Source organism: Prunus dulcis, chromosome 8, assembly GCF_902201215.1.
Source record: "Prunus dulcis chromosome 8, ALMONDv2, whole genome shotgun sequence".
Taxonomy (NCBI): Eukaryota; Viridiplantae; Streptophyta; class Magnoliopsida; order Rosales; family Rosaceae; genus Prunus; species Prunus dulcis.
This window is the reverse complement of record NC_047657.1, coordinates 12,301,141-12,325,402: the sequence shown is the minus strand read 5'-3', so window position 1 is coordinate 12,325,402 and position 24,262 is coordinate 12,301,141. Positions and strand designations below refer to the sequence as shown.

Below are 24,262 nucleotides of genomic sequence, written 5' to 3'. Positions count from 1 at the left end.
GCACCTCCTTGCGTCTTAATAGGTCCGCCACTGCACCTATGTGTGTATTTATGTGTGTCATTTGTACACATGTGTAGATGCATGTCATTGTGATTGTATATAGCTAAATTGGGAGGGGGAGGACTCTCATATATTGTCTTCTGTTTGCCCAAATGTATATAAATAAAGGACTATATAAGGCCACCATGTAATCGACCTAACATGCTTACATTTTCGTAGAGGGATACAAATAATTACTTCCAATCACTTGACTTCCCTTCTTGAAACATGTTAGTGCAGATCTAGCAATAATTACAGGTTTAAAAAATTCAAATGCCAATTATGGCATTATAAATGGTTGCTTTTTGATCAACCAAACTGCAGATTAAGTCTAAGAGGTACGTAAGGGAAATTTACAGGTAGGGACTATTTAGTACTAGGACTGTTAATCCTTTCCTCTGCTACAAGGGCCAGCTGATTGAGTGGGAGTTATTAGTTATTAAGGCGTTAGGGTAGGGCAAATTGTTAGGTCCGTTGTCATATGCCAGCTAATTATATATACTTAGGACCAGGTCTACAGGACTGTTCGGTGAGAAATTGAAAAAGATTTATGTACGTATGTATCTATGTATATATGTATAGCTAACCCCATAATCTAGGGACTGGACCAGTGGACCACCATGCAAGTCCTCGGTCTATGCCTTCTTACATAAACAAAACAAGTAGAAGGCTGCCGTAAGATAGTCATTAGCAATAATCATCGGTTTAGGGCCGAAAAATGAATATATAATAATAGAATTAGAGTATCTAATTCAAAATCAATTGACAATAAGATGCTCACAATCTTTTATAGTGTGGTGCATGACTTGACTTCTCCGGTGAGGGATTTATACACTCGACGGCAGGTACATAGTGGACGAGGACCCGGGACGAAGCTAGCAGAGGATTTTTATCCCCCTGCAGGCTTAATTAAGTTTGTTGTTAACAATGTTATGATGGCATACAAGCACTTTTGACATCAGCAATGTTATATATCACATGTACCAGCAGCTAGCCAGGCAGAAGAAGCAGCTACAGAAGTACCTTGGTTGAAGGTAACAACCAAAACAGAAGAGACGACATGACCCATTTTACAAATTTATGGATATGGCATAAATATTCACAGCAGAAAAAAGAAAAAAACCTCTGACTAATACCTAAGAAAACATGTACGATACACAAGTTTATGGATATGGCAGAAGCTGCATGCAGTTCTTATTATATAAGGGTCACAGACTCACAGGTACTTTGTGAATAACTGCAGAAGGCAAACATTTGAACAGATCAACAAGACTCAAGCCACATGACCAAGGCACAAAACTAGAAGTGGCTTTGAGCTTTAAATTAAATGCTATTGTCCAATATATCATTTCAATTTTCTTTATCTTCTTTTTTTTCCCCTTGACAATGGCAATATTCTAAACTATTCTAATGTATGGGAAGAGGGTTCGAACTTGGTTGCAATGGAACAAACACACTGCCTTGGCCAACTAACCTAACCAACATTTGCATTAATTTCAATTTTCTTTATCACATATAGTAATGATAAAGAAATATATTGCCACCCATCTAACAATATATTAATTTTTTTGGGTTAAAATTTGGACTAACCCTGATTATGTTAAGTATTGAGCATCAAATTACAATTTCAATAGTAATATATAGGAAAAGATAATCTCAGGACTGGCACACCAATTGCATTAGTATGTCCACAATTGAAGGTACGTAATATCCAGTCAAAGATTCTACCCATTGTTTACAAAGAACTGGCAAAAGGTAGTCTGCTCTGAGCATATAAGTCTAATTACTTGAAAGGCCAAAACAGAAGAAACCCATATCCTAGGCAACCTAAAATTCTTCACGGTTGAAGGGTGTCTTTACTTGAAAGAAGTCAGGTCGCTCTTTTAGTGCCGCATGAACATCATTTGGTGCTCCCACTGCAACAACAACCCCTTTGTCTTTGACTGCGTCAAATGCATCTGCAAATTCCTTGAAGTCCTTCAAGCTGCGTCACAAAGGCGTATAACAACGTAAAAATACTGTAACGTCGTAAAATATTCACAGCTATGAGCCTTAATCAATGTTATGTTAGCGTAAAAGAATCTGAATACAAATAAAATTTTAGCTTTTACAAGCATCATGGAAATGAAATAGTGTACATAATGCAGATAATGATGCTCAAATTCCCTTCTCCATTGTCCTAATATAGTTTTTGCCGAAGCATCGGTTAAAAATTGTTCAAAATTTAGTCAAGATGGCAACGATCTGCCTCACAACTTTATCAGCTAAAACCACCAAACAATTAACAGCCTCTTTACCTGGTTGACAACATCTCTTCATGTCTCCTTTTCCTTTCTTCTTCTGTGACTCCCGTTAAATACTGCTCCAAACTACAGGAAAAAGAAAATGATGGGAAGCAGTTCATAAACTATGCTGAAACATATTTCTTTCTTTCTTCTTGTTCCCTTTTGTATCAAGCGACACTTATATGTCTCCACTCTCCTACAAAACATGATGTTCACATACCTATTGTAACCTTTGGCTTTGGGATCTAGATACTCGCATGAGTCGTTTTTAAGTGCCTGAATAATGGCCTTTTTAAGAGTATCATTATCCATTTCCATTTGTCGTAGAAAATCTCCAGTGTTATCATATCGGTCAAGGGTCTTCAACAAGTTGGTGTCACCAGAAGGTAAGAAAGAGCATGCTCCTGCATAAAATTTTGTCAGTGAGGTTCTAAAACAGCAATTAAAAGTCCATGCAAATTTTTTTACCTGAGTAATTATCAAAGCGATAAGAGGCATACACTGCACCACTAATTACTGTGCGGTCAGGCAACCATGTACGTGCACCAACAAGAAATGTGGAGATAACATCTGTTCTTCCATTAACCCGATAACCAGTGTTATGAATGTTAACAGATTTTCCGACGTGGTTTAACTGTAGAACGTATCAGACCAAAAAAAAAAACTGTAGAACGTAAGAGTTAAGGACAATCACTCCCCACAATTAATATACAGAAAGGAACCAAGCAGAAAATGATTTCAGTTCTAACCGGAGTAGGTACTACAATGGCTTCATTTACACAAGGTAGTCTAGCATTCCAAGTAGTTGTTGCACAGGGAGAGTTACCAGGCAGAAAATCCAGAAATTTGCCAACAAACTGCTCAGATTTGGTAAGATTCTTCCCTTCAGCAGTCATATTAATTATACAACCTTTCCTAGTAAACAAGGACTTGCGAATCTCCTCGAGAGACGAAGAAATTCTTTCCCAATCTTGATCAACTTTCTTTTCAAGCGCTTGTAGAAACTCCAAGTGACTAAGAAAAAATATACAAACTGTATGAGAAACTGTATTGGTCCCATCATTTTTCTGTAGTAAATGCTGAATTATCCATACTACAAGAAAATCATTGCACAGAACTTAAAAGCTTTCCAATTATTCATCTCAAATATAAGCTAAGATGTCAACCGACATAAATTGTTCCTTATCTCAAAGAGATATGCATAAGATAGTGCATAACAAAGTTAAAATGGCAAGGTCTTGGAATGAACCTAAATATTTAAATAGTTTAAAAGATGCATAATAAATAGCAAGATCAAAGTGGTTAGCAAACTGGAAATCATAAACAATAGTTCCAAGTTTCTGAAAAATACAATTCACAGAGACAGGGATAGACACAAGAACAGTTAGGATATGCAAAGGCTAGGCCAGAAGACAAATCAGTTGAAAAATTCAGTCCTACCTGATACCACACATTTGTTCACGAATCCACCCAAAAACATTTAGCTTTGCGTCCATCCTTAACGCAATAATGTTCTGACCTTCAAGTTCAGCACTTTGTTGGTACTGAAAATGACATAATATAAACCCCAAGCTTTAATAGTTAAAGTTACGGACCGGCAATGTTGAGCTTTTCCGAATAAAAGTTTATAATACCTGCACTATAGCATGGGAAACAAGCTGCTTAAGCCACCGGTGGTCTGTAAACTGGACTTCTTGAAGAAGATAGTTTATCTGCAACAACATGCCATCAGCTTTTGCATTGCGTTTCTGTTTTTCGGTAAAATTCTTGTTTCCCGTGTATATATATATATATATATATATAATGAATTTATAGTCGACAGATTAACTACTACAATGTGTGGGAAAATGGATTCAATCAGCATTCAGTTATTGTTCTGATGTAAACCTACGTGCATAAGCCTTTGCCCATATCAGAAAAACTATTGTCAAACTGATGGAGGAAGTTAACCGAAGACCAATAAGTACTAATAGCATACAAAATTATTTACACACACACACCCAAGTTCGAATTCCCTCTGCCCGGTTGATCGGATACGAAGAAAAGGAAACTAGAAACACTCATTTGCTAACTATGAAAAGAAAAGGGAAAAGAATACCAGGTGAAACAGATCTTCAGCACGTTTGGCCATGGCTTTCCCTCGAACAATTATATGGCAACAGGGATCTTCCGTGCACCGTATCATTGACTCAATTGATATTCCACCAGTTTTTCTTACAATCAAGTGACGAAGACCAACAAAACATGTGTCTTTTGTATTCATGTTTTGCAATGCGTAACTGTCAAGAACAGCATGATATAGTCAACAAAGGATAAAAAAAAAATTTGGATTAAAACAATTTTTTGTTTTTCTAAATAAGACTCTTCTTTGTAAACATGTAGAGGTTGACTGCTAGTTCAAATATTATTATCAACATACAACACTGCTGATGTAAGTAGAGAATCAGTTCATTACTACTGCGAGCATAATTGTCATACTGGGGCTGCAACTACTACTACCATTATTGACGCTTTGCGATTAAGATGTTAAAAAATATTTTCGTTGCTTTTGTAGGTATAATTAGCCGAAACAATTAGTGTTTTATTCAACAATCACTGGATATCCACAGAAATATTCAGTTTTACTATAACATGAGTGTTGCATGCAGAATAACCATTGGAATTAACAGAAAGTGAATGTAATCACAACTTTCTTGTGAAAAAAAAAAAACATGCAGTTCTATTATTATGCACAATTCCAAATGTAACTGAAGGTAAAGTTATCACTATACTCGGGTGCTCTACGAAAATTACGACATTGCCCTTCAGGATGACATGATTTAAGAGCTGAGCATAGGTTTCTGAAAGTCTAATAGAACAAAAAGATTCAACCGAAAAAGGGCATTGGCATCAATCTGGTATTGAGTCAGGTGGTCAGGAAAGAGGATAAAGGTTAGCCCTGTTAGTTTCTTAATTAATGACAGGCAATTAAAATGAACACAACGACATAGTCTCTGGCTCATCATCATGTCGTGTTCACGATGAAACCAAATAGTAATGACAAATTAGGTTACTTATATTGAAGATAGCATCTTACCAGAAAAGAGGTACCAAAGGAATAAGCTCTTGCTTTACTGAACTCATATCAAACACAATGTCAGTATAAAGGACATCATTTGTGAAGAGGTCATGCTGCAATACTTTAACTCCATTGATATAGTCAACCTACATATAAAAGATGAGCTTTTATTTTTTTTATTCTAGCAGAAACTAACCCATAAGGAAACTCAAATCAAACTTAAACATATATAAGAAACCAGAAATTTAAGGTGAAGATCACCTCTTTTGGAACAGTAGTAGGTTCCTTTGGAATGTCTTGCAGAGAGAGGCTTGGAACACTTCTCATAGCTTCTGGTGGGTCAGGAGTTGCCTGCTTCAGTCGCAGCTCCTGTGTAGCACGTACCAGGCCAGCGAGATCTTTATCTGTTAAGCTTGCTTTAACTTTCCCCAGAATTTCTTTCTCAGCTTTTTCAGCACGAGAAGCCTTTTGTGGATCGGGCTGACAAAGAAGTAGCTGGTTAGGAATAACAAACATGGCCACAAAGTTTAATGCAAAATGCTTTAATTGATTACCTGCATTTCCACCACAACTCTATGAGGATTGTGCAAAATGAATTTCTCTATCAGAGGAGAGAAAACAGCCTTAGAGCCTTCCTTTTGTATTCTGGATTTCAGTGCCGTTAAAAATTTCCCATACTTTAATGGCTCAAAGGGATCCATATCAAATATCCATTTATCCTATAGAGAATTAATATTAAGCTCATCACCAAGAATAAATCGCTATAATACATGCCAGGCATTTTATCGACAAAGAAAAAAAAAACAAAGGAGAAAACAAAACTAAAGAGTGTATATCTTACCATGGATCGAACCAATAAGGACACGCCTCGAGTATATGGTTCATCATTGTATTCCCTGAGATTTAACTCCATCCCATTCAAGGATACTTCCAAAGTATCTGAATCAAAGCCTCCCTTTGCTAATTTCTTAAGTGTACTCATGACTAATTCTTCTACTTTTAAAATGTCATCATGAGAAACACTCATCACCCCAACACTAAATAGAGGTTGAAGGAGATCAACAGAAACCTCAATAAAAACATCTACAAAGCCATTTTCAAGCAAGATTCTTTTCAGTGGACAAAAAATAGTTCCCGACATAAGATGAAGCAAAACCTGAATCGTCCGCTCAGTCTCCATGTCTAGAGGCCCATCACAGAGCAACCAACTGAGGCATACCATGTTTTTCTTTTTTAAATCAGCAAATGGAATAGAAGGATATTTCTTAAAAATCCTAACTGGTTCTGAAAATAGTTTCTGTGGTTTAATCCTCGATTCATTTGGAGCTGAGCTTGCATCAAACATATCCAGGTACTCTGAAAGAGAGTAAGATGGTTCAGATATAAGTTTCAAAATTAATTTTGACAATCTTAAACTTATGTCATTCATCTGAATCATCACAAGGAAAAGAAATTACAGAAGAAAAGACATTGCTGACCAATGTATTGCTCTAACAGCTGTTCATTTCCTTATCTGAATTTTAAGTAAACTCTGTTTCAGTTCTTGAAAACAAGTTGGTGGCAAAACCGAAATGGAAGGATATTTGTGATTTACAGGTTTGACAACCTTCTTTAACATATAGTAAAGTTGTTAAGTCATAACAGTCATGCATCAAAGTAGCCATTTGATATGAGAAAACTCCCCCACTCTTTTAAGGTAAAGGCCAAAATAGCTTTGCAGGCAAAGTAGTCACATGTTGGATCTATTTGAATACCACTCAAAGTGCGCAGGCGCTCAGTTGGATCATCATCTCCATAAAACCATATCCTTGCATTACTGGGATGGTAATATTTACGGTGGAACTCCTGTAATTTTATCGTCAGAAACTCAGAAAGAAAATAACTAGTACTAAATAAACTTTACGAAACAGTTCATATATATAGAGAAGAATCATATGTTTATAGATAACGTGCTTGACATTCAGACAATTTGGCAGAAGATGGTACCAGGCATATGCATCAGCCCAATAGAGAGAGAGAGAGAGAGAGAGAGAGAGAGTAATCAGAATATTAGAGACTAACAAAAGGAGGTAATGCTACTAGAAGTTACTGTGACTTCATAAAAATAGAATTATTTGTTCAAAACCTTTTTGTAATAAAATCCTAAATACCATAATTATACAAGCAAATGAGATGACGGTAGTTGGAATGTGTCCTTCAAATGATTCAGAAGTTAGGATGATTTTCTGGGGCATTCCTCAAAAAATTGCAGAGAATTAATGTGCTAATATAACATCAACAATGTACTACACACTTCGAGAAAATCGGAGTCTAGAATCTAAAATAAAAAGTTAGTAACAGTACTAGTTTTAAAATTTATCATGGTATTCTGATGTACAAAATAGCTAATCCTCCTCCTTAGTGAACAAACAAACCTTGAATTCCTTAAATGACAATTGGGGAATAACTTTTGGATCACCTGCACAGTCAAAACCATATGTAGTCTCTGGAAAAATGGCCTGTACAAAATGGAAACCAGATATATTAAACATACATCGAAATGAATAATGAAAACAAAAAAGATGACACCAAGGAAACATAATAACAAAACTGGTAGCTCTCTAGTCATCAATGATAAAAGATGACTCTGTAGCTCTTAAGATTTCCTAAGGACACGAAATGAGAGAGAAACAGTTGAGTTCTGATGTAAACCTGCCAAAATGTCACAAACATAGACGATAAACAATTGGACAAAAAGGAAGTAGAAAGAAAACTTGCCTGTCGAGTAGTCTTCTTTAATATACTTATAGGCTCAGGCTGAGAATAATACTCTTTCATCTGATTGAAGACAGCTCCTAAGCAAAAAATTATTTACGAAGAAATTAACACATTTTCATACGTGGAAATTAATGGAATTTATAAGCCAGAAACATGGAACTTTGCCAAAGGAAATGTAATTAAAAACCAGAACACAAGAGAACTGGGAACATCAATCGAATGTGCAACCTTTATAAGATATGTCCCCGGAAGGGTCGTTGAGCTCGAAATGCCAACCCTCCTGCCGGAAAATCTGTAAGTCCTCCACACATTTGGGGAAGAAGACGGCGTCGAGGTTCATATCAACCAGATTATAAAAATCCTGATATAAAAATGACGACCTTGTTGTTAGAATACAGAGTAGATACAAAAGAGACCCTTTTCCTTAACTTTCACAACCCGTTTTACCTTTGTATGTGTGGAAGTAACTACGTAGCAAGTCCTATCAGAATATATGAATTTTTCCGAAAAATTACCCAAGGTCCCTCCAATCACCTCCTCAAATGGATTTTTCACAGGGTACTTTCTTGACCCACAGTATACACTCCGTTGCAGTATTTGTGAAATTCCAGTGGAATCCTTCCTGCATCAACAGTTAAATATACAAGGAGGCTTTAACCAAAAAATAAAGATTAAATAGATAAACAAGGAGGGTTTTCCAATTCATTCCAAAACATTTATATATATATATATATATATATATATGATTCTTGAAAATGCATAAATGGACAGCTTCATTTTACCAAAAAGAAAAGGAAAAGGAAAGGAGACATTTCGGAAGAGCACTCACAGTGGGTTCCGGAAAATAATGCTAAAGACCTTTTCTTCATCGTCGTTGGACATAGAAATGACTTGGGCACCGGTCTTTTTGTGCCGGAAAAGTAAAGCTTTCGACTTGCACTCCCCAATGTACTCTTCGGTAACCTTCTTGAATCCCAGCTTGTCCAAAACTTCATCTTTCACCTCCGAGCACTCTGTACAAGAAAAAAAATCGATTATATGGCAAAATAATAAAAAGATGGTAGCTTGGGATTTGAAACTGGAACATAGTCATGTTACCAGATGGCGGAGTGTCAGAAGAAGCGGGGACGGCGCGTGAGGAGAGGCACCTGAAGTGGGTTGTGAGATGGGGGTGGAAGGAGGAGGGGAGTAATCTTATGTGGCTTCGGAGCAGAGAGGGTGCGGTGGGGACGTCCGGAGTCGGACGGTGGCGGTGGTTTCTAGGAGCAGAAGCTGAAGAGAAAGAACAAGATGAAGATGATGGTAAGGCAAAACGAGAGATTCGGCGAGGAGAAAGAAACAGAGTAGTAGCCCTCGCCATTTTTATGGCGTCTCACTGTCTCTGAGTGAAACTGTGGGACTGGGAAGAAGATAACAAGAAGAGGAGGAGCAAATGCAAATGTTTTCAAAATGGGTTTTTGGGTTTCTAGAAATGGAGAGAGGTGGGTTTATATGGAGAAGCGCGACGTGCCTGTGTGATTGATTACAGAGATGACCGTACGGGCAGGTCGCGCTGCTGAGAACAATACAGAGCTGACCGTACGGAAAAAGCACTTTCGTTCTGTTCAGCTAATTTCCGCGAGTTAACGTATGGATTTGGTGTTTATCATTAATTTGTGTGTGTATGGGGATGGTTTTGTTTTTTTGGTCAAGGCATGGGGATGGTTTAGGGAGGGAAATATTTTGCTCAAAATTCTTGGTAGGGACGAGCCGAGCCGAGCCGAGTTTGAAATATGGCTTGTTTGTTGCAGAATAGAACGAGAGTTTTAAGCTTGGCTCACATTTGGGACGAGCCAAGCTTGAGTTCAAAGTTTGGCATAATTTAATATTAAATCATAAAAATAAAAGAAAATCTTAATTGAGAATTAGCAACAAAAAGAAATTTAAATTTTTTGTTAACTCTATTAGTATTAATAGTTGAGGAAACTAGAGTTGATGATACTCCATAGTTGAAACATTTCAGTCTTTCAGAATTTATTATTATATGCTCTTAGTTATCGATTGGGAATGGTAATGCTGAATTTCAATAAACTTATTAACGAGTAATATTTTCCTGCAACGTATATGACCATCACGTAATGAATGAGATAAACACAGGGGCGCCCCTGGGGTGGTGCAAGTGGCGCCACCGCATAGGGCCCCCGATTCTTAAGGGCCCCCGAAAAAAAAATTTCTTTATATTATATATGTGTATTAATATTATAGGAAGTGTATATATACTATAGCGTGCTAAATATTAAAACAAAAGTGTGCACGGTGGAGATGACTTTCCAGCGCATCTCCACTTAACAGAGGCGCCCGAGTTCGATTCTTATTAATGCCAATCTATTCTCCTTTTAATATATTATTTTTATTATAACAAGTTAATAAAAATCTTTACATAATTATAAAATTTTGAAAAACAAAAAAGGAAAACAAAATCACACCTTTAAAATATATATATATATATATTCTTTTCCAAGAAAAGTACTTTCTTCATTCAAAACCCCAAAAAAAAAAAAAAAATTCATGGCTTCTTCTTTCTCTTAAACTCTAATTTTCTAATAAATAATAATCATCATTCATCAATCTCTCTTTGGTTCTTTTTTCAATCCTTTGACAATTTTTCTTATTTTTTCAAATTCAAGAATTTCAACCCCAAAAAGAGAAAACCATAATTCCTAAATTCATAAAGGCCACTCAAAATCAAATAGTCAGATTCAAAGATCATTTCAAATTCAGGTATATATCTAAATTTCAATCTATATATTATATGACTTATTTTATTAAATTATTATCATAATGATGATTGGTTATATGAGAATATGGTTTTTAGAAATATTTATCTATTTCTTGCTAGGGTTTTCTTCCAGGTTACAGGGTTTTGGAATTTTTCTTTGTAATCTAAACATGCCACCTACTAGAAAATACGTTTTTGGATATACAAAAAGACTTAGAAAAAGAAAAATCGAGGAATTGACTTAATCTCAAAGAGGAGCTCTTGAATCTTGATAGATTCATTGTTAAAGAATCACATGCTACACATAATGCCAAATTTTATTTTTTTTCCTATTAAACACGGATTGCTTATAGGAGATAAAAAGGGACCTTATAAGGGCACAAGGAGCTTATTTTTGTACCAAACATACTAATATTTAACTTTATCAAATGGAAACATTTAAATTTTTATGAATTTGATTTTTTATTGTCATTACATGTTTATTGATGGTGACTTTTAGTTATTAAAAAAAAATTGTTTATGACATTAAGTTATGGCAAATTTGTATTTATAATATTTTCGTATTAAATTATGTAAGACCCCAATTTAAGTTTCGAACAGGGCCCTCAAAATCTCAGAGACGGCCCTGGATAAACATATAGTTATTATGAGGATACTACATTAACTAATGGTTGATAACAAATCTAAAAGCGCGTGGACAATTGACCAAACCAATATGTATTGTAGCTTAAGAAAGCTCTTAATTAACTTATTATGGGAGTTTAACTTCAAGAATAACATACTTGAACAAGTTTGATGCTCCTCAAATTTCTGATATTTTTTCAGAGCAAAGAATTTCCATCCAATTTTAAAATGCTCTGCAGTTTAGATCCTATTTTGCTCGTTCATGATTTTAACCATTTGCATTCAGTGATTTTAAACATTGGGCAGATCAACTTGCCCATCTTATGAATACCTGACTTTACTTTTTGGTCTGAACCTTGTTACACTAAATAGGAAAGCTAGGACTGAAGGTGGGGAAATGAGACAAATAACAACCATCTATGGCAAGTTTCAGTCTTTCAGGCAGCTGCTGAAAACCCTGCATATCTGATATAGCCCCAGACGGCTATTTGAAAACATTTACAAAGCTTAACATCCACGTGTCCAAGATAAGCCAAAATTCTTCAGCGTCAAATATCGATTCTAAGCTGATATTTATATATGTTCAGTTCAAAATGAAACTGCGATGGCAATTTCACCAGTTTATCGACAAATTACCGGCATAAAATTGATTGCGAAAGTGGATAAAGGAGACGGAAAAATGAAGACTTTTAACTCACATTTAAGGGGTCAAAAGAATTGGTGGTACACTGCTTCAAAATTTCTTTGCTAATCTAATATGATTGCATTGTATGTATTGCTTTGTGTAAAACGGGGTAAAAATGGAACAATAAATTGAGCGTCCCTTGCTGTATAATGGGGGAATGGGGTTACAGAAATGCCTATATATGTAGCATTTTCTGGAAGGGCTTAGAGGGCTTTCTTTACTTCAAAGAAGTTGTTTTGCTCCTTATGTGCTGCTTCAACGTCATCTGGAGATGCCACTGCAACCACAACCCCTTTGTTTTTTACCGCATCAATTGCCTCTGCAAATTCCTTGAAGTCCTTCACGCTGCAGGACAAAGGAATAATGAGTAAAAATATTGAACTAGGAAAAATACTCATTACGGATAATAAAGGTAGCATCGCAAGAGCTGCCTATCGCCCAAAAATGAAAATGGAACAGCTATGAGGATGATGATACCTCATATGGAAAAATATAAGTTGTATGTTTAATCAACTAAGGCACGTTGGCTAGCAGAACATTCAAGTTTCCTTCTATGGTTCTAATCTAACTTTTTCGTAAGTACCCCTTGAACATCGTTGAAAGGGCAGTAATCAAGATGACAAAGGCGGGATAACAACTAAGGTTGTTTCTTCAAAAACACAGCCTTAGTAGTGTCATATCCTTGGCATGCCTTACAACTTGAATATCAAGTCAACTCATCAACCAATGAACAGAATATTTACCTTGTTGACAATATCTCTTCTCGTCTCCTTTGCCTTTCTTCTTCTGTGACTCCCAGTAAATGCCGCAACAAACTGCAGGAGGAAAAAAAGGAGGGAGTGAGGAGAAAAGATTCATACGTTTCAGGAAATAAGAAGCAAATTCGGAACCAATGTGACATCACCAACGAGCTATTGTGGCAGGTTGTATGCAATACATTAGATGTGGAATTATGAGGGGCATAAACATGATTGTTTCCAACAATAATCATTAAAAGGAAAAACATTTCCTTCCTCTTCCCGATTCCTTCTGGTTCACAGTGACCCTTACATATATCTTCACTCTCCTACAAACCAAGAACTGATAGATGTGTACATACCTACTATAACCTTTGGCATCAGGAAGCTGGTACGAATCAACATCGCCAATTGTCCCAATAATGGACTTTGTAAGAGTCTCATCATCCATATCTAATTGTCGGAGAAAATCCCCAGTTCCATCATATACACCAAGTGTCTTGAACAAGTTGGGGTCGCGATAAGATAAGAAGGAGAATACTCCTACAGAAAATTTCAGAACATTTGGTAACAACATAAGCAACTGAAACTCCATGCGAACATTTAACAGCACAAATTTTTACCTGAGTGACTATCAAAGTCACAAAAGCCTCCATATGCCCCACCACTAACTCTAACACGATCCCACAACCATGTATTACATATGTATTTGGAGATAACATACGCACTCCCATTAAGCTGATAACCAGTATCGTAAATGTTAGCAGCTTTTCCAACATAATTAACCTGCAGAAGGTAACAGCTTAGAATTATTCCTCCACAAAATATGCAAAAAGCAACCATGCCAAAAAAGAATATTATTTTAACCTGAGTAGGTATAACAATGGCTTCATTTGACGAAGGTAGTCGAGCATTCCAAGTAGAAGTAGCAACGGGAGAGTTAGGCAGCAAATCAAGAAATTTTCTAACAAACTTCTCAGAGTTGGTAAGATTCTTCCCTTCAGCAGTCATATTAACTATGCAACCATTCCTAGAAAGTAAGGATTTGCGAATCTCCTCGAGAGATGAAGAAATTCCATCCCAATCTTGATCAACTTTCTCTTCAAGAGCTTGTAGAAACTCCAAGTAACTAAGCAGACAGAATATACACAGTTAAATGGCAAGGTCCTGAAATGAACCTAAATCTGCAAATCATTGTATCAGATGTATATTGAACAGCAAGAAATAAGATGTATTTAATATTAATGTCAATGCAAGCTCAAAATCATGAATGATATTTTCATAAAATTTAATCATGAATGATATGTCCATGTTTCTTACAGTGCACTTCACAAAGACGAGAGTATATACAGGGAAATGTAGAATATGCAAGATTAACACAAAAGACAAATCACTTGTAAATTCCAGTCCGACCTGACACCACCCATTTGTTCAGAAATCCACCCGGCGACATTTAGCTTTGCATCCATCCTTGCAGCAGCAATTCCATGACCGCTACCTCTCAATCGGTTCTGAAAATGACATAACATAAACTCTACGCTCTGTTAATGTCAAGGATCAGTTATGTTGAACTTGTCCAAATGAGATTTATAATATACCTCCATTCTAGCTTTGCTTTGGGAAACAAATTGCTTAAACCGCTGCTGGTCTGTAAATTGGACTTCTTGAAGAACACAGTTGAACTGCAATAACATAAAATACATGCATGAAAACCTTAATAAAATATCTGCAGTAACAACTTGGGCAATATACTACAATTAAAATACTAATAATTATACAGTCAATGGCCCCAAAATCGCGAACCTCCCTCCAAGTCAAAGAGAAAAAAAAAAAAGGGAAGAGTATGAGATAGGTCACTTAGTTTGTTCATAGTGAATGGAATCCTAATAAAGAAAGAATAACCAATCAAACTTTTTTTCTCTTAAAAAGATCCTAAACTTTTTATGAATTAATGGAGAACAATTGAAATTTTGCATGGGATGCATTTCAAATTGAAGTATCCGTCCTTCAAAGAGCAACAAGAGATTTAATCTATAATCTTCACATCCACCAAGATAAAATGTAAGAGAAAGCAATGATTCAAGTTTTCCACACTAACTTGGTCAATAGCCTCAACTAAGGAAATTCTCCTGTTTCTTTAGAAAAAAAAGTTATGTTTCGAATTAGGCAGGAGTTTTGCATAATTGTTCGCTTCTCACTTATGTGTTTCGCACTTGGCTTGTCCTGGATGGACTCCTTGTATGCTCCTTTTGAATTTCGTTTATTTTTTCAATCAAATTCTTGTTTCCTATCTTGAAAAGGCAAAAGTAGGAAAACTTACTAAAGGCATAAAATAATAACTATAATGAGTAGGGAAATGGATATCTTCATTCATCAATCAAATTTTGTTCTTTTCAGTTATTGTCAAATTTTGTGCAGGTGTACACCTCAAGTGCATAAGAATTTACAAAATATTGTCAACTTGCGATAAACTTCATGAGAAGTTAAGAGCAATAATAACAACATAATAACTATTTAAACACACACAAGTACATGAAGCCCACTTCATATAAATTATTCCTTAAGTAATGAAACTGGAAATACTCATTTGCTAACTCTGAAAAGAAAAAGGAAAAAAAAATACCAGGTGAAATAGGTCATCAGCACGTCCTGCCATGGCTTTGCCTCGAACAATTATATGGCTACAGGGATCCTCCTTGCCACGCACAGATGATGTCATTGGATAAACTGATATTCCTCCAGTTTTCCTCCCAATCAACTGATTAAGTTGCACAAAACTCAAGTCTTTTGTACCCATCTCAAGCAATGATTGGCTGTCAAAAGAACATCATGATACAATCAAGAATAAAAAATAATTTGCTTTTGAAGGATCTTACTCAGAAAAATAGTATTCTTAAAAGAAGCAACTTGCAAAGCTCAATTGATAATTCGAACACCATTGTTACACTATTGTTGTCAGTAAGAAGCAGTTTATTAGGGTGTGCATAATTTCCAAACCACTGTTGCTGCTGCAACAACTACTACCCCTATTGATGCTCTGCCATTAAGACTCTTATATATTACTGTCTCCCCTTTCATAAGTACAATTTGACGGCAATGAATAGTGGACATGAGCATGAGTGTCTTATTCAAAAGTCACAGGGTATTCATACGAAAATATGATATTGAAGAACAAGTAATTTGGAGAGCTTCATGTTACGTTCACAATGAAACCAAAATAATGAAGAAATCAGGGATTCATTGGAAAGAACATCTTACCAAAAAAGAGGTACCAAAGGAAGAAGCTCTTGCTTTAGTGAACTCATATTGAACACAACTTCCGTGTACAGTACATCATTTGTAAAGAGGTCATGCTGCAAAACTTTCACGCCATTGATATCGCCAACCTACATTCAACAGACAGGTGCTTTTTTATTTACTTAGTTCAATAGAAACTAGCCCAAAAGGAAGTGTTCACATAAAAAAAAAAAAGAAGATAAATAAATAAAACATAAGAAACTTCATGTGATGTTAACCTCTGTGGGAACACGAGTAGGTTCCTTAGGAATGTCTTGCAGAGAAAGGCTTGGAACACTTCTCAAAGCTTCTGGTGGATCAGGAGTTTCCTGCCTCAGTCGCAGCTCCTGTGTAGCACGTGCTAGCTCAGCAAGATCTTCTTCTGTCATACCAGCTTTAACTTTATCCAAAATTTGTTTCTCAGCCTCCTCATCACGAGAAGCTTTCTCTGGATCGGGCTGACACGGAAGTTACTTGTTAGGAGTAATAAACAGGGCAAAAACGTTTCGGGGAAAAATATATAATTGATTACCTGCATTTCTACCACAACTCGATGGCGATTGTTCAAAATGAATTTCTCTATTAAGGGAGAGAAAACAGCTTTAGAGCCTTCCGCTTCTATTCTGGCTTTCAGTGCCAGCAAAGGTTTCTCATACTTTAATGGCTCGAAGGGATCCATATCATATATCCATTTACCCTTTAGAAAGAAAAATTATATTAAGCTCTGATTAAGAAGAAATGGCCAAGAAAGGTGCTCTTTATTGAAATAAAAGCATAGGGATGAAAACTAGACTAAAGAAAGATATATCATACCATGGATCGGAGCATCAGGGACAAGCCACGAGGAAATGATCCCGTGTTGTTTTCCCTGAGAGAGAACTCAATTGTATTCATGGATGCTTCTACAGCATCTGTATCAAAGCCTTCCTCCGCTAATTTTTTAAGTGTACTCATGACTACTTCTTCTACCTTTTGAATGTCATCTTCTGAAACACCCTTCAACCCAATACTAAATTGAGGTTGAAGGAGCTCATCTTCAACCCCACCACCAACTATGGCCTCTCCCAAGCCACTCTCCAGTAAGATTTTCCTCAATGGAGAAGCAGGCGTTCCCAACATAAGATGATCCAGAAACCCAAGTGTAAGCTCAGTCTCCAAGTCTAGGGGCTTGTCAGAGAGCAACCAGTTGAGGCATACCATGTTTTTCTTCCTTAAATCACCACCTTCACCAGCAGGATATTTCTCAGAAATCCTAATTGGTTCTGAAAATAGTTTTTGAGCTTGAATCCTTGATTCATTTGGAGATGAACTTGCATCAAACATATCTAGGTACTCTGAGAGTGAGGGGGTGAGAGAAAGAGGTAAGATACTAGACATTCAAAATATTTTCCACACTTTTGAACTTATATCATTTATCTGAAATTCTAAGTCATCAGAATGAAAAGTAATGACAAAAATGAAACACAAGTCATCCATGGCTTTGCTGTAACTGATGTTCATAAGTTTTCTTAAATTAGTAAACTACATTTTAGTTATTCGAAACAAAATAGATAAAAACTGAAATAGGGAATATTTGTCGATGTATAGGTTTAGCAACCTTGTTTACACAAAAGGAAAAAGTGTTGCATGTACACCACTAAAAGAAATGATAGCATACAGTTTCAGTAACAAGGTCCATTAGTTTAACTGGAATTTATTTCTCATGGTTTATATGGCTAGATTAGTATCCTCAACAGTTTCTTTCTAGAACCTCCTCATAAATCATCTTTTGGGAAAACTCACCGACCTTTTAAGGGAAAAGGCCAAAAGAGACTTACATCATAATCTAGTTCGCATGAAAACAAAAAGTAATTCAAATGTATGTATAAGCAGAGATCTAAAGCAATACCACTCAAAATACGCAGGCGCTCGGTTGGATCATCATCTCCATAAAACCAGATTCTGGCATTGCTAGGGTGGTAATATTTACGATGGAACTCCTGTAAATTTTTTTGTTGGAAAGAAAAGTCCTCTTGTTAAATATAATTTAAGATACAACTAAAGCGTATTCAATATTTATAAACTCAAACACGAGAATCAGGTAACTTGGCAGGAAGACGGCCACACACATACGCATGAGAAAGAAGGGGGTGGGAGGGAGGATTGCAAAAAAGACAGTGTCATAGCATGCTGCATAAACACTAAAAAGCCTTAATGCATGTCGCAGCACATTCTCCTTTGAAGCAAGCTGAAAACTCATAATGCTACTAGAAGTCACTGTACCAGATGGACAACAATGCTCTCATAAACAAACAAAAAGTTTTTGTCCAAAACCATTTTGTATTACAACCCTAACTACTGTACAACCAGATGGCATTGGAATGCATCCTTTAAATGGCTCAGAACTTCTGATGCAGGACGCGTAGGACCTAAATTTATTAGTTTCCTAATGTATTTGTTAGTTTCCTAGATACTCTAGTTTTCCAAATTCTAGTAGGATTTCTACTCTTCCAGATTTCTAGTTTTAAGTTTCCTATTTTATTTGGGTTATGATTTCTGTTTAAGCAAGGGATTTTTATCCTATTATGTCTAGGTTTCAGTTTGCTATAAATACCCCCATGTAGTTCTTTAAAATGCAGATTTGGATATTGAGTAAACCTTCTCTTAAAACTATGTGATTTCTGTCCTTCCTTCTCAGTTCTCTGATTTCGGTCCTTTCTTTCGTCCATTCGATCTATATTTTCGTCTCCTCGACTTCTGATATTCTTCTTGTTCTACTGTTCTGCCCTTTCTTTTGTCTATTCGATCTATATTTTCGTCTCCTCGATCTCTTATATTCTTCTATGTTCTATTGTTTGAGTGCTTAATCTAATACCTACAAGCTACTACATCAACTTCAGATGATGGTCAGCTGACAACAGTAAAGGCAACATGCTGAAATTTTCCAGAACACTCCTTAAAAAGCTACCCAGAATGTGCTACTATAACATGAATAATGTACTAAATTCTACACAAGAATAAGATTCTAAGTCTACAAATAAAAAAGTTGAACTTTCATCAAACAGAAGCACCGTAGAGATCAATTAGACCAAAACTTGAGAAATATATATACCATGGTCACAACACATAAACAATCACAACTAAGTTTATTATAATATTCTGAAGGACTAAACAAAGAGTATTTGTCCTTAGTTAACACAACAAACCTTGAATTCCTCAAATGTCAGTTTTGGAATGACTTTGGGATCACCTCCACTGTCAACACCATAGGTATTGTCTGGAAAAAGAGCCTGTAGCAAATGTGCATGAAACAGTTACAAATGGAAACCAGATGTACTATATCAAAAGTATTATGAACAAAATAATAAAACAAAAAGGAGATACTTGGTAAACATAAAAACCAAGTACTCTAGTCATTCACAAAAGCTAATTTCCATTCAGTGTTCAAGTGCTATAATCATCCATGATAACAGATGACTGTAAATCTTAACCTATCAATATGGATGGCTAGGTATACCAAGAATAAATGACCAACATACTCCAGCATTCATGACTCCAATTAGTATCACTACAAGCACACTGGTAAATAGATATGGAGCCAGAAGCAAGATAATATTGTATTAAGAAGATAACCATAAATAATTGTCACTGCTAATGTTTAATGATGTATGTATACATATGATTTTACAAAACATTTAGCTGAAACTAATGCGTTTAAACTAAAGCCCACCACGACTTTCTTCCTAACTAGTTAACATGGTTGCCCTGAATTAAACCTGCTACAGTAAGTTCAAACAAAAAACCTAACTCGATAAAGTAAACAAATTCATGGGACGGGTCATATTATTATAGAGGGGGTAGAGAGAGAGAGAGAGAACAGCCAAGTACAATTCATTTTGTTATCAACAAGAGAAGATGAGAATTCAGCAGGAATATTTGACACATAAATCATAAGCCCATTGGGGTTAATGCAAATCATTAAGACTCCCTAGGAAATAATTGAGTCAAATATGGGTGAAGCTAAATGTGTCAACTGTTAAAACATAAACAAGAAACAATTGGGCAGAAAAATAAAAGAAAACTTGCCTGTTGAGAAGCCCGCCCAAGTATATTATCAGGCTGGGAGTAGACCCCTTTCATCTCATTGAAAACAACTCCTGAAATTAAGAACAAAAATCATTTAAGAAGAAATAAGACATTAGCTTAATACTTTGGAGTCGATGGAATTTATAACCATGATACATCATTTTATGAACTAGGCACATCTATTAAGTGGGCAACCTTTATAAGATATATCTTCGGAAGGATCGTTGAGCTCATAATGCCAACCCTCCTGCTGGAAAGTCCGAAAGTCCTCCACACATTTAGGAAAGAACACAGCATCCAGATATACATCGACAAGGTTATAGAAATCCTGATATAAAATGACAACCATGATTTAGTTAGAATAGAGAGTAGATACAAGATAGATCACATTGTATTTCCTTCCCAATTCTCTACTCGTTTTTACCTTCGTATTTGTGGAAGCAACTGGATAGCAAGTCCTATCAGGATATGTAAATGCATTCAGAAAAGTGTTCAAGCTTCCCTTCAACAATTCAACAAACGGTTCTTTCAAAGGGTACTTTCTAGACCCACACAATACACTATGTTCCAGTATGTGTGGAATCCCAGTGGAATCATTCCTGCATCAACAATTAGACAAAAGAACATTCAACATCTAGATTATCAAAGCAAAACAAACAAGGGGCATTTGCATTCACTTCAAACAACTTGATTTATATAGATTTTAAAGTCTATTGTAGCTCAACCATGCAAACATATAATCGGCAGAAAATACAGTATCCCAATTGGTAAATACTAAGCTCCATTACATAAAAGAGAGATTTTCTGGGAAAAATACTCACGGTGGGGTCCGGAAAACAATACCGAACACCTTATTCTCATCATCGTTGGACACTGAAATGACTTGGGCACCGGTCTTTTTGTGCCTGAAAAGCAAAGCTTTGGATTTACACTCTCCAATGAACTCTTCAGAGACCTTTTCGAATCCGAGTTTCTCCACAACTTCATCCTCCACCCCAGAAAACTCTATAATAATAAAAACTCAATCAAAACACAAAATTACATAAAGGGTAGCTAGGGTTTTGAGACGGGAATGTACCTGAAGGAGACTGAGTGAAGGGGGTGGCGATTGCGCGTGGGGCGAGGGATGAGAAGCTTCTTCTAGCGTAGTTGGGGGCAGAGGAGGGGACCAATCTGCTGCTGCGGCGGAGCGGAGAGCGCCTGCTGGGGTTCAGAATCCGACGGTGGCGGTGGTTTCTGATAGCAGAAGCTGAAGAAGAAGACGAAGAACGAGACGAGGGCAAGGCGAAACCAGAGAGGCGGCGAGCAGAGCGGAAGGAGAAGAAGAGTCTGTTGCAGGCGAGAGAAGAGCGAAGCAGAGTTGCTCCCTCCATCATTTTTCAGTGGTGTCCTGAGTGTCGCGTTGCTGATAAGAGTGAAAAAATGGGTTTTGAATTTTAATTGCGTTTTTTGGTTTTTTCGATTGAGAGGGAAAATATCTGTGAGGGTTAAAAGCGTATGAAGTTGGAGTCTGTATATTGGGTGGTGTGGGAAGTGGCAACGTTTTTCTTCTTCGCTTGTCTTTCTTGCCTAGAAAGTTGAAAGATTATTGCCCTTCAATTTCATGGGAGAGTAAGGACCAAGGAAGTTTTTTTTTTTTCTTTGTTTTCAATTTTTTTTTTTCTTGGTCGACAAGTGGGAAAAAAAACAAAGTATATACCAAAAGAAAGTGAAATGTAATTATTGTAGTTGTTGATTAAGTAAGTCTTACATTAGTTTACATTTAATTTTTAAATTTTTGTTTCTTAAGTTAATAGTTCACATGCGCGTTTGAATAATTGACATAAGCGAAATTTTGGTTTATAAATTAAAGCATTCATTATAATTGTTTAATAGTTAGCATCTATTAAATTGAACCGCAATTTTACTTATAATTGTACAGTTTAATAGCTTCATATTAATACTTAGAAGAAAATCTTAGTCCATTGTGAGAATGAGCCTCTCGTTCCATCTTCGTTTTCGAATATCAAATGATAAATATTACCTGTTAAAATTAACAACAGTGGGGTTTTTAGAAATAACAGAGGCTCAATGGTTAAATGGGCATTTCATGTTCAAGTGTGTTGAGTGGACCAAGCAAATAATGGAAATTCAGTAAAAGCCCAAACCAAGTGATGGGCCTAATTCGTACAAGTAAAAAGAAACTCCTTGAGTCATTCTAAAGTGAGACCTTTAAATAAGGTCTAATATCTTCATCGTTGAATTAAACTAACTAAATTGATTCAATGACTAAATTGATTCAATGACTAACCAATTTGATATAATAGTTAAAAGATAAAGCCTTATCTAAGAACCTTAGATAAAACTCTCACTATAGAATTCTTGGACATGCATGAATGTTTAGTTCGATTGATTTAAAACTGCACCTATATCTATTTGTTGGATTTTTTTTTATAGTATACTTGTTACATTGGTTGGTTCGGTTCAAAAGTACACTTGTTTGGTATAAAATCGAACCAAACAATTTGAATTGATTTGATTTTGCGACGTAAATGGTTCAGGTGGTTTCTTGCCCACCTTAGCATTCTTATTTTCTTTTAAACAAGTTTAATAACTCAAGAGTGAAGTTTCACCCTTTAAATAGTAGATATAGATCAAGAAGAGGCTAGGAAACCAAAACCCTATAAGAGTAATTGAAGAGATTGAATGCGTATGGTTTTTGGATGGACAACTGGGTAGGGTTTCTCATCCATCTATAAATATTGTGTTGTTGTCTTTTTTATTTATTAAAAAAATACAATATCGTGTTGTTGTCTTTGATCATTATTTTTTGTCCCTACTGGATCAAAAGGTGAAGCACAAAATTAAACACAAACAAAATGACTCAACTAGCAGAAAAAACTTGTGAGAAATAGAGCCACATAAAAAAGTTATTCAAATCGTGACAATCATCAAATTATTATCACCTAAACAATCATCAAATTATTGTTTAAGGCGCATGACACCTGTTTTACATGAACACCAAATGATTTGGCCCCACATAGAGATAGAGAGATTATATCTGCATGAACTCATGCTTTTCGAATTAAGTTTCTCATCATATCGTGTTAACTGTTGTTGTTGTTGGCTCTCATATATTGTACAAATTTTTTTTAATGCATTGGTAGTCATATGATCCAGATTAAAGTACAAAGTTATAGGGATGAAAATGTTATAAACAATATCGAGATGTTGGAGGAAATTGAAAATATAGTTTAGTATTATGCATAAGGAAATTATAAATCAACAGTGCCTTGAAGTTGACGTCTAATGATCTTTCAATTTTAATGAGTAGACAAACTTTCTATTAAAAATTGGCAGCGGCACACCTTCTCTTTCTTAGAAGTAATTCAATCATTTTGAGTTTGAGGTTCGCCAACATTTTGACAATTACAATTATTATGTTGTCAACATCAAAGCCCATAATGATTAATGGAGGAGATAGCTTTTCTTCAGGGGCTCTTGGAACCTTCTTAGATTATAGTCTTCCATCCACTCTAGCAATGACTGTTGCCAAGAAGGTGAAAGCTGACTGCTTTATCTTAGGGATTATTCACCTTGCTTTGTAACTGATTTTGCAGAAACAGCTGCTTAAAGAAGCAATTCACGGGGATTGGGGGGACCACATGCCTTCATGAGGCTCCGCCTCTAATGCTAATTATATGATCCTAATTTCCTCTATTTAGATGGCTCAATGGTCTAATAAGACTTCAGAAAAAAGCATATAACAAGTAGCTGATGGCCTGAATTCATACAAGTAGAGAACATGACACTATATTTAGTTTGATTTATACAACATTAGTGTGTATTAATCTTATTAATGTTCAATCTTCACATTTTTACAAAATTGTAAAAGCATTATATTCAAGCACAACGAAGTTTTTAAACTTAAAAGAACAGTGTTAGCAATATAAAATAAAATTGAAAATATGGTAAGAGACCTTGCACTAGATCAATAAC

The 24,262-nt window shown here is 35.9% G+C and overlaps 2 protein-coding genes across 2 annotated transcripts; both read right to left on the bottom strand.

Annotated features, from left to right (window-relative positions):
• Window positions 1–1,684: 1,684 nt before the first annotated feature.
• Window positions 1,685–9,760, bottom strand: LOC117612125 (presequence protease 1, chloroplastic/mitochondrial-like). Its single transcript, XM_034340871.1, has 19 exons — window positions 9,238–9,760; window positions 8,969–9,152; window positions 8,587–8,761; window positions 8,368–8,500; window positions 8,140–8,216; window positions 7,797–7,880; window positions 7,137–7,227; window positions 6,224–6,738; window positions 5,937–6,101; window positions 5,644–5,862; window positions 5,401–5,528; window positions 4,423–4,603; window positions 3,959–4,036; window positions 3,765–3,868; window positions 3,074–3,338; window positions 2,793–2,958; window positions 2,545–2,728; window positions 2,337–2,408; window positions 1,685–2,023 (listed from the first exon to the last, which is right to left on the bottom strand). The coding sequence occupies exons 1-19, from the start codon at window positions 9,497–9,499 to the stop codon at window positions 1,867–1,869; spliced, it is 3,240 nt and encodes a 1,079-aa protein (XP_034196762.1). The 5' UTR covers window positions 9,500–9,760; the 3' UTR covers window positions 1,685–1,866.
• Window positions 9,761–12,191: 2,431 nt separating this feature from the next.
• On the bottom strand, window positions 12,192–21,880 carry LOC117636973 (presequence protease 1, chloroplastic/mitochondrial-like). Its single transcript, XM_034371698.1, has 19 exons — window positions 21,363–21,880; window positions 21,106–21,289; window positions 20,709–20,883; window positions 20,480–20,612; window positions 20,285–20,355; window positions 19,405–19,488; window positions 18,108–18,198; window positions 17,033–17,553; window positions 16,752–16,916; window positions 16,459–16,677; window positions 16,202–16,329; window positions 15,567–15,756; window positions 14,542–14,625; window positions 14,357–14,454; window positions 13,811–14,072; window positions 13,567–13,729; window positions 13,306–13,486; window positions 12,950–13,021; window positions 12,192–12,551 (listed from the first exon to the last, which is right to left on the bottom strand). Exons 1-19 carry the CDS (start codon window positions 21,658–21,660, stop codon window positions 12,410–12,412), a joined length of 3,261 nt encoding a protein of 1,086 aa, XP_034227589.1. The 5' UTR covers window positions 21,661–21,880; the 3' UTR covers window positions 12,192–12,409.
• Between the last annotated feature and the right edge of the window lie 2,382 nt (window positions 21,881–24,262).

Excerpts from the sequence above, each read along its gene's own strand:
- LOC117612125 (XM_034340871.1), bottom strand. The coding sequence starts at position 9,499 with ATGGCGAGGGCTACTACTCTGTTTCTTTCTCCTCGCCGAATCTCTCGT. Across the intron at positions 4,037-4,422 it reads CTGAAGATCTGTTTCACCTG|ATAAACTATCTTCTTCAAGA; the intron begins GTATTCTTTTCC and ends ATGTTGTTGCAG. Across the intron at positions 2,959-3,073 it reads CCATTGTAGTACCTACTCCG|TTAAACCACGTCGGAAAATC; the intron begins GTTAGAACTGAA and ends TACGTTCTACAG.
- LOC117636973 (XM_034371698.1), bottom strand. The coding sequence starts at position 21,660 with ATGATGGAGGGAGCAACTCTGCTTCGCTCTTCTCTCGCCTGCAACAGA. Across the intron at positions 20,613-20,708 it reads TTGCTTCCACAAATACGAAG|GATTTCTATAACCTTGTCGA; the intron begins GTAAAAACGAGT and ends ATTTTATATCAG. Across the intron at positions 14,455-14,541 it reads AAAGCAAAGCTAGAATGGAG|AACCGATTGAGAGGTAGCGG; the intron begins GTATATTATAAA and ends TGTCATTTTCAG.